The sequence below is a fragment of the Toxotes jaculatrix genome, chromosome 18, assembly GCF_017976425.1.
Source record: "Toxotes jaculatrix isolate fToxJac2 chromosome 18, fToxJac2.pri, whole genome shotgun sequence".
In the NCBI taxonomy this organism is placed as follows: Eukaryota; Metazoa; Chordata; class Actinopteri; family Toxotidae; genus Toxotes; species Toxotes jaculatrix.
The window spans coordinates 15,698,648-15,709,028 of NC_054411.1; the positions used below are offsets into that span (position 1 = coordinate 15,698,648).

At 42.2% G+C, this 10,381-nt stretch overlaps 1 protein-coding gene across 2 annotated transcripts; it reads right to left on the reverse strand.

Moving 5' to 3' along the window:
• Positions 1 to 3,146: 3,146 nt before the first annotated feature.
• Positions 3,147 to 10,034, reverse strand: LOC121198504 (carbohydrate sulfotransferase 12-like). Of its 2 annotated transcripts, XM_041062703.1 has the most exons (5): positions 9,826 to 10,034; positions 6,031 to 6,718; positions 4,994 to 5,146; positions 4,703 to 4,882; positions 3,148 to 4,302 (listed from the first exon to the last, which is right to left on the reverse strand). In XM_041062703.1, the coding sequence occupies exons 2-5, from the start codon at positions 6,394 to 6,396 to the stop codon at positions 3,754 to 3,756; spliced, it is 1,248 nt and encodes a 415-aa protein (XP_040918637.1). In that variant the 5' UTR covers positions 6,397 to 6,718; positions 9,826 to 10,034; the 3' UTR covers positions 3,148 to 3,753. The 2 variants fall into 2 exon arrangements, with proteins under 2 accessions (XP_040918638.1, XP_040918637.1); XM_041062704.1 differs by lacking the exon at positions 9,826 to 10,034 and having other exon boundaries at positions 3,147 to 4,302; positions 6,031 to 6,423.
• Positions 10,035 to 10,381: the final 347 nt, after the last annotated feature.

A 10,381-nucleotide genomic window follows, 5' to 3' on the forward strand; every position in this document is an offset into this window, starting at 1 on the left:
GTTGATTAATTAATTAGAGGCGGCAATCAGATTTTATTAGCTTGGAGAGCAAGGCTACGTGTTTCCAGTCTTCAAGCAAAGCTAGCCAGCTCCTGCCTCCAGCTACATATCTACCACTCAGACATGAGAGTGATATCACTTTTCTCTTACTCTCGACACAATAGCGAATACGTTTACTTCCCAAAATGTCAAAATATTTCTCTAAAGTCACTTGAGGGAGTCCTATATTTGAAGCACGCAATGGTGCAAGGAAGAAAGCATTCATCCACCAGTGCAGTGACCTTGGTGGATGGGAAGCCAGTGAGGGATCAAGCCCATGCTGAAGAGCTTGTTGCTGTCAGAGCTTGGTCTGTCTGCTCTGCCTCAGAGAGATATTACCTCAGAAGATTTTGATAAAAATGAGCACAGTGACACCTTGAGGATGTCATGGCTATTTGCTCACCAAATCCAGTTTTCTCTTGTAGCTTCAGCTGTATCATTAAATTTTATTCCACTTTCATTAACCCATCAGCTTCCAGGTGACAGTTGTTTGGTGTCTCACGTTTGACACAGAATATACACATGTACTGCCATAGACATATTGCAAAGGGAGTATATGTGTGTGTGTGGCAGCCATGTTTACTTTCCAAGTTTAATCATGCAGAAGTTTCTTTGTTTTTACAAAAATGCTGGGCATTTCCTGTTAACATTGTTCTGTGCTCCACTGATACTGTTTTCAGGATATTTCCCTCCCCCACTTTAAGTCCGTCATGTCAATCCTCAATACAAAAAGTGACTATTCTGCTTCATGAGACAACACCATGATGAATTCTTCTCTGAGCAATATCTGATAATATATTAATATGGCAAGTCAAAATAAATTTTGTAGTCAGTATTATCTAATAGGAATTGTATTGTGCCATTATACCACATAAAACTGAGAATGGATCATCTTTCATTTATTCAGTTGAGGCAAGTAATTTGCATAAAGAGAAACTAATAAATCTTCCATCAAGCCCCACCACCTTTATTTCTCATGTGCGAAGACCAGATGATGTATGACTCCATAATACTGATGAAATTTTAAAGAATACTTTGCATTTTTCCCATAAATGGGAGAAGGAACAATGTTTTGCAAAAAAAAAGAAACATCTATCTCAAAATTAGATTTTGCTGCGTGCTACTATTTGATGTTAGGAAATGGAATGAGGTCAAAATGTAGGACAAGGTTTGGTCGTGCAGCTATAACAAACATTTAAGCTGTTCAAAGCAGTAATGTTGTGGTGTTGTCAGGTCACTGAGGAAAAAAACATGCATATCAGCAGTCAAACTCTAAGCTTAAGAAAGACCCATTAAGACTCATGTCCCCTTTACAAAAGCAGAATGTACTTACTATAGGTTTTATTCTGCCAATAAATAGTTTCTTTTTGCCTTACAAAAAGATTCAATTTTAGAGTCTTTGCACTTTGAAAGAAAAAGAAGAGCAAAAAAAAAAAAATCACAGAACAAAAGAAAATCTAATTTTAAAAACACATAACAAAAATACAAGAGATATGAAAATACAATTATCTTGACAGTCCAAACACTGGACTGTGGGATGACTAGGTGTGTTTTCATATTTTTTCTTAGCATAAACCTGCTTTTTTGTGACAATGACACATTCTTGGGAAAACCAGACACTGGTGGTTAATAATTCCATTCTCCTAAGTAGTAAAAGTTTGATTTAAAAAAAAAATACTGTCCTCTCTGCCAGAATACCCCACACTCATAGAAAACAAATGGACCAAAAGGCAGTGAGACAACACTGAGTCAATAGCGTGTGACCATGTACATCTCAGTGACTTGCAGAACATTGTGGCACAAAGCATGTCCATGACATCACGTACAGTACAAACCACACAGTAATCCACTGTGGCAAATAACACACGAACCAATCCACTGGACACGACCACTTTAAAAAGCACACTGAAAGAGTCCTCACAGAATCACAAATCATACAAGTTCCCAAAGAGACAGACAGAAAGAAGGGCTCTGTTATTTCCTATTTGTCCCAAATAATAATCACACAGGAACCACACAGTATAACACATATACCTTGTGACTTTATACAGCCCTCACTGTACTGTTCTAAGTAAAAATGAAGTCCTTCTACAAAAATACTTTTTTTTTGCTGTGTAAACGTTTGCAACCAAAGGCACTATCTTCTCGTTCCACTCTTCGCATATAAATCATAAAAACCCGATCCTTGCTCAGATCGTGACCTGATTAGTCCTGACTCCAATCATGAGCAAACGTTTATTTAGAAACTCAAACATTAATACTGACTGTAGCCTCATCTTGCACCAGCTTTTCAGTTACATGTGATGCGTCTTCACAACAGCGCAGCAGCATTGTACCTACTTAATAACACACTCTGCTGGCTTCATGTAATGTGTTCAGCTCTTTGCTACAAAACACTGCATCCCATGAAAGTAAAAATGTGCATCATATTTAGAAGGGGGGGGCAACAACACTGCTGCAGTCTCCATGGTTACCCAGTATAGTTCTGTGTTAATAACTGCAGTTTTTGCATGAAAACACAAAGATGATCAAACACTGATGATAACTCCCTCATGGTAGCAACGCGCAATAAAATGTTCCCTTGAGAAAACTCTGTATGTTTAAATAAACAGAGGCTCTCATGTGCATGTACAGCTGAAGTCAAGGGAATGTTGAAGCTCCAGTTTTATGCCTCAAAGACAAGCTGCAACAAACCCAGCTATTCGGTCTAGGTGGTCCCTGGAGCTGCTGTGCTTCTACATAATGAGGCGACAACGTGGCATTTATATCACGCTCTGAAACTGTCAAATGAAGCAAGCCGATAAAATATTTCCAGAAATGATTCCCTTAGTATGGCTAAATGGACTTCTCTGTGCTGAAACCTAATGTACCGAGGTCCGAGAAAGCAGGAGGGTTTGTTGTTGAGGTGGAACAGAACATGTTATCTAACACATGAATGTCCTCTTGTGTCTGTGTATGAGGTATGAAACAATTGTACCTGTTTCTCATATTGACAGCTCTCGTTAGCATGTATTTTCAACAAGTGTTAAACATTAAAAAAAAAATCCCTTTTGTGCTTAACATAAACATTGCACTTACACAATGAGAAATAAATTAGCTGACAACTAACGCTATAGTCCAACTACATTTTAAACCGATCTAGAAACGCCCACATTTAAAAAAACAAAAAAAAACAAAAAAAAACCACTGCATCTGTGGCGACATCACAACCAAAAAGGGTTTTGTGACATCTCAAACATGGAGCACGGCTATGTGACATCACTTCAGCAAAGGTTTCCCCGCAAAGTCCTACTACAAAGCCTGTGTGATCATCACAGAGCTGTGACGTCACAAATCCCAGGCGCGGTGAGACATCAACGTTAGGAGTGCAAGCCCCTCAGCATGGAGTTTTGATTTAAGGACTACACTGAATGTACAACATGTTAGGGACACCTGCTGTTTAAACAATCCATATCCCACTCTGACTTGTGTGCTTCTCTTTATCTTTGTGATTTAACAATAGCTATTCCTTGGCTTCACTACACCGGAGTGCTTCTTTAGAGCAGTGTCCTTAATGATGTGCACATTCGTTGTAGATCAGACAAGACTGAGGAACGCATCTGCAAAGCCCAGAACAAAGGGAGGTGTCAGTATTGTTGGAGTTTAGCATAATTTTATTACATAAAAAAAACATTTTGTCTGTGTGTGGTAGGGTCAGTTTTGTAGAAACTTGAGTCACTCGTTGAGGATCGAGTCTGGTCTGTCGTATCCAAAAAGCCTGAAGTCAGGTTCGTACAGCTTGTAGAGTTCTCTCCGTGCCTCCACGGGTACTGTGCTGAACCAATCGGCCTCCCAGCTGCTGGCTGTGAGGTTCCTATGGGAGGTGGGGAACTCCACCACATTGTCCACGCGCAGCTGGCGGAGTAGGTGCTCAGCATCCTCTTCTGCCGTCTCCAAGTGGCCCACAAAGTCATACTGAATCTGGCATGGATGGCAAAGCCGATACACCTGCCGCCAGTGCTCATTAAAGGGCATCTCCTTCTCTGTCTGAGGGTCTAGGAGGTACTGGATGAAGTGGGAGAAGGAGGGATGGATACCAACAGCGAACGCCTCGTCCACGGAGGCAGGGGGTGTTGGTTGGTTGGCATAGTGGCGCAGCATGACCTGTGCAAAGCGCCGATAAAAGTCCTCGTTGCGTAGCTCAAATTTATTCCGGTAGGCCGAGATGAGACGCACAAAGGGGTCCCGAACAAAAAGAAACTTGGTGTACTTCTTCAGCTTCACCTTCAAAAATTAACACGTAACATATTAGTATCAAACATACAGTATAATGGACAACTAAGTGAGATGGCGAAGGGAAATAGAAAATAATGAAGCAACTAATAAGATGCTCAAGGACTTTTTTTTTTTTAATTTTGTGGTCAGAGGTGCACTGTGACACACTGGTGACACCTGCATCAGGGTGCTCTGGCAGTTTTCCGTCACTCTGGCAATAGTCTGGAGCACTACCAGTGACACACGTCTCAAAAAGTAAAACTGATGTCCTTGTGTGGAAGGATCAGACTCATTAAGAGTGAATTAGAGCTGGTGGATGTGACAATGTGATATGCAATTACGAAGCCCCACCACCAACACATATTTGACAAATAATTAAAGCAGTTAAAAGTGCAGTATTTTAACAGACCTTCATGAGGTGCCTTGCGAACTTGCCATAACGTTTCCAGAACTTGTTGAAGGTGAAGTGCATGCTACTGTTGTGGACAAGGTCCCTGGGGATGGCCAGCGGGTCTCTCTGGGGAACACCGTCCTGCAGCAGGCTTTCACTGAGGACTATCATGATCCGCTTCCAGTTACTGCACGCCACCTGACAGGGGCAGGGAGCATGTATACACTTAGGGTATAAAGTTTAAGGGTATAAATCTTTTGATTTAATGGATTCAAACAAAGCAGTAACACCGTGCAGATGTTGGCATACCTTCGGGACATAACAGTAGATAATACCGTGCCTGTCGTCCACGATAAGGTGATCCAGCTCCTTGTTGGGAATGTCATCAAATGAACGGTTTTTGCCAGGAAATACCACGCTGTCATTAGCACACATCTCCTGGAGCAACCTCCGCCGCTGCTCCTGGTTAGTCCATTTAATAGAGCACACATATTTATTGTTATACACACACTGACAAATTCACTCTTTTATGTTCATATAATTGGATGGGTAATGGGTGGTGACGTTGAGCAACGCTAGATTCGCGATTTGTTCATCATTCATCACTGTCTTTGATTAATTGTTGCCGGGTTAGAGGCCCTGCACACCTACACAGGTGTTTCAGTTTGTTCTGGCTGATCACATCACGACTCAGGGTAAAGCTGAGCTCACCAATCTTCACCAACTTTGTAACGGTGCAAGTTCTTCCACTCAAAGAGGTGAAGCAAAACTAATACCAGGGTCACTGAGACATCAATCAAACAGACTCAATGGGCAAAAAAAGTCAGAACACCTGTGTGGGTGGGTGAGCCATGGCTTTAGGACAGTATTTAATTTTAGCATATGAATGAATATGAATATGAGTATGAATGTTTGGATTTATATTATATTTGAAAGAAAGAAAGAAAGAAAGCTAATTCAGTTTCAAATTATTCCAAGTTATTCAAAAATACATGAGTATTACAAGGGTGTAAAGCCTGCTCCCGTCCATAAACACAAATTATTTAAGTCTTGACTGGCTCCTTTTAAATGATGTTTGTACAAATCCTTACACTACTACAGGTATGCAGTGTTAGGTTCACATTATCTGTATCAGAGGAGCTGCTGATGTCAACCAATCAGGTCTCAGATATGTGACTGTGCTGCATGTGAGCTGCATGTGAGCCCACAGACATTTTGACTTTTCAGAGCAGGAAAAGCAGAAGTGAAACCCATGACATTTATGACAGCTACTTTTCATTTTATCAGTTACACTACTATTACAGTTAATTATAAAGCTAATAATAGTAATAGTAATTTCTATTAACCTGTCTCTCACGGAGTTCTGCCGCCAGCGGAGTCAGGTGAATCTTCCACTCCCGCCGTGGTATATACCGCTCTTCTGCTTTCTCTGACTGGTTGCTTGTGTCAACAGGGGCGGGGTCCGTGGGCTCACCTGTTCCTGGTTCTAAGAACTGGTTAACAAAGGCATCGATGTCGGACAGGAAGGACGGGGTTCGGGAGGTCTGAGGCCGCTGCTGGGGAGGGGGGTGTGGGATTTTGGGGCCCGGCGAGATGGGGGTGTGCAAATACAGATGAGAGGCTCCGACATCGTCCCAGTAGATGATGATGAGAAGGATCATGAAGGCCGAGCCCAGGACGACAAAAATGCGGAACATCCTGGACGTTCCCATAGCGACTGTTGCTTTGCTACTGGATCACCATAGCAACAGACTTATGACTATACAGGGCGTCTCTACAGCATCGCCATGGCAGCAGATTGAAATAGTTACCTGGATCTTTTTTTATTTGATCGCCAGGGTTCTTGCTACAGGGTCACCATGGCAACAGAGTCAAGGTCCAGAAGCTCTCTCTCACCATGGCAATAGATAAACGGCAGCTATAGCACAGTCTGTGGTAGGATTGGGCTTATCATGATGCTGGTGCACTGCAGGAGTGTGCGGTAAAGGAGTGTAATTGGCCATCCATGGACTAATGCTCACCTCTGCTCCATGCCTGCAGCACACAGAGAGAGAGAGAAAACCACGGTTACATATTTCATCTTTACTGGACAACCACGGAGGAAACACTGACACACAGATAAGCTCGCGTGAAAGTTGAGAATTTAGCAGCACAGAGAACAAAGACTCTAATGTGAAACATAATAATAGACCATGGTTTTGAAGCAGTACTTGGAGATTTATCATTTAAGTGCTCAAGAGTGTTCCTCGCCTTTTTAAATCCCTCCTTATTCAAGCACCTATGTAGAGTATTACACTTACAAAAGCATACAGATTTGGGCAAAAGTCTTTCGTGTGAGCAAAGTATCCTTCCTCTTCTATTACTAAAAAGAGCCTGAAAACTAGAGCAAAGTGAGTGAGTCTGACAGGGCATGCACAAGTTGACCTACCTCCTACTCCCAGCAGTAAAATCACAAGTGGTTGTCAAATATCTGCATGTCAGGGGGCTCTGCAAACTGTAAAGTAATAAGTTCTGCATTGCACAAGTGTCCCGCTTTAGCCATACCAGGTTTCCTATGGATTATGGTACAGCGCTGGCACACGTTCACACTGAGCACCCCTGAAGTAATAAAAGCCCCTGTGTTAGCGACCTTTGAAAGAGGGCCAGCAGCAAATATTTTAGACACCTAACCATGATACGTTCTGTGAGTACAAAAACACACTGAAGCTTGCTGTGCTCATGCAGTCCGCAAAATAGCCTATTACCCTGTGGAGAGCTGCAGAAAGATTCCCTGAGGTAGCCTGGAAGACAAACACACAGTGTCTGTTCTATCTGTGGCTTATCTCAATCACAATTAATGTTTCTTAATTACACCGGTCTCCCGTCTATCTTCTCCTTCCTGTCGAGTTTAGAACGTCAAAGGGCGTCGCTTTTCCATTCCAACAGACTTCTAAATTTGGAGCTCTCGTGCAACAGTCCTCGTTTTATTTTCTCGTTCTTGAAGCTGAGAGGGGACCATTGACTTGGAAAATCACAATTCCCCTCTCCCCTCTCCACTCCTCTTCCTCTCTGCACATTAACTGATTAACTGCCATCCTATAATGTACATCATATCTAGCATATCTAGATATTTCCGTTTCATGCTATGTAATGCTTCCACTCCAATACATTTCAGTCTTCTTTAAAAATGAAGTTTCCATTCAAAACATATGACCTTATAAGACGTGATGTATAATTACAGATTAAATGATTTAGTTAGATTTAGATTTTGTTGAATGATTGTTTTCCTTAAGGAGTCATTGTCAATTATTTTTTCAACTAATTATTTGTTATTTGATAAATTCCAAAAACACAGTGAGCAACAGGACATCCTGTGATTGACATGTTTTGGAGTGTCAAACATTAAACATGGTTAGTCGTGAATGTGAATGAATGAATGTGAATGAAGGATTTTTTTTCTGATGTAGAGTGTTTCATGTGGTCCCGGAGACACCTACTGTAGCAGGAACTACCACAGAGGCAATTCTGATAAGTTTGGCAGGTGTTTACATGTCTAACTATCTGTGGACAGAGTTTGTCGCCATGATAATGTCACAACTGTGCAACATACACTCAGAAAACTTTACAGGTGTGTACTGAGATCAAGGTGAAAGCTGAGTTTGAAGATGGGTGTGGTCTGACCCATGAATACTTTGTATTCATGTTAGAGAGTAGTAATGACTACTGAGTGCTCAAGGGTAGGAAGGTCTACATGCTGACTGGCTTTGCGGCTGGTGTGACCCCATCACAAGATGCTCTGTAGTTTTACCTAATATCTTAGAGTGAACGGGAATGACTGAAATTGGGATACAGTGATCTGTGACTTGGACCAGGGGCGTAAAGTTTCATGACTGCATCTTGCACAGTTGTGACCCTATGAGGTTGACAAAATCTGCCCACAGACAGACAGATAGACATATGAACAAAACCACTTCTCTGCTATTCCCTGCTACAGAAGGACCACATGTCATGATGACACACACACACACACGCAGACTCACAAGGTTAAAATTCCCATCACGTCCTAGAAACCAATGTGATTTAATTACATGTCGTTTCGCCTGACAAAGAGTCCAATATCTAAAAATATGAATTATTAAATAATACAAGAACAATACAGATCACCCATTTTGCTTATAATATAATATAATATAATATAATGTAATATATGTAACACTAATATGTTACATATATTATGGGGCCATGTTTCAGCTTTGAGTACTTTTACTTTTGATAGTTGATGTATATTTTGATAGTAACAGTAATATACTTGTACTGGAGTACTTTCACTGTACGGTGTTACTTCTTTTATTTTATTTTATTTTTGTTTAATTATTTTACGTCCTCCATTGCTGTCTACAGCGGTTGTGGACAGTAGGCGCAATCATTAAATCAATATTTTGGGATACAGAGACGAAACAACCCTTTAAATTTCTCGGTTCACGGTTCGCTCACCTTTCTGTGTTGACAGCAGTATTTTCGGACGCGCTCGCTCAGTGTCAACATCATGTCAAGAAGTCTCAATGCAATTATAAGCCACGCGAGCGGCTATTAATAACTATATATATATATAGTAGTGTTTAGTTGCTTCATATCTCACCTACATGCGCTTTGTTTGCGAACACCACCTGAACGCTGGCGTCAAAACGGCTGCGTAAACAACAGATAAAGCCATAAAAGCAGCCTCGGATCACCCAGCGGCAGATAAATCACACCGTCCTGTCCGCAGCAGCCGCCAGCGGATGCCAGACCGGACACAATGTAGCCTTTGACGGGAGAGCAGCGCCGCGGGAACGGGCTGTTCCTCGCGCCGGGAAGCTTTCGGCATGTGGCACAGTCCACTACATCGTGGCGTGGAGCTGGTAGTCACATTTACGTGGAGATAACGAAGAGTGGCAAAAGAAAACAACGAGCTTCCGTCCAAGTCTGTGGTTTCATCAGTATACGCTGCCAATGTGACTAGCGGCTTCTAGGTGTAGAGTAGTGCTCGGCGTTGGAGCAGAGGTGCGTGAAAAAGGAAAACACGCTGTCGCTACTGAGAGGTGAAATGTTACGTTAGTTTTATAGTTTATTTGTAACAATAAGAAATAGAATAAAAATAATAAAAAACAGCACCTTCTCACCTCTTTTTGTGCCCGCCAGCCTCCACCAGCGCCGCGTCAGCTGAGCCTTCCTCTGATGCGAGCCCCTCTTCTTTTTATCTTGGGATGGAGCGGGAGCACGCGAAGCACCGCGAGAGTTTGAGGGGCTGAGGTTTCTGCAGAGTGAGCTCATGAGGGGAAAAATTCACTTTTCTGGGTCAGCTCCAGCATAACATGTCTCTGCGCTGGGATGATTTATGTAGACAGCCCACTGTTCCTCTCCCTCCCTGTTCCCTCCCACAGGAGCAGTGTGCTGAAAATAACCGGCGGTACCTGCAAAAAAAAAAAAAAGAACAAATGTCATCCACACTCAGAAACATTAGACCAAAAGAATGAGAATAAGGAAATGAGACTGTGGGGATCTGTGCCTATATCTGTTGCCTCAGGCTGCTGCGGTTAAAATCCTGTTATTTGTGAACTCTTTTCATCCTGTGACATCAAACGTAGCAAGGAGCCCCTACAGAGCAGCTGATTCACCTTCCAACACACACACACACACGCTATCATCTGCCTTCAATCAGCATCAGACATTTCACCT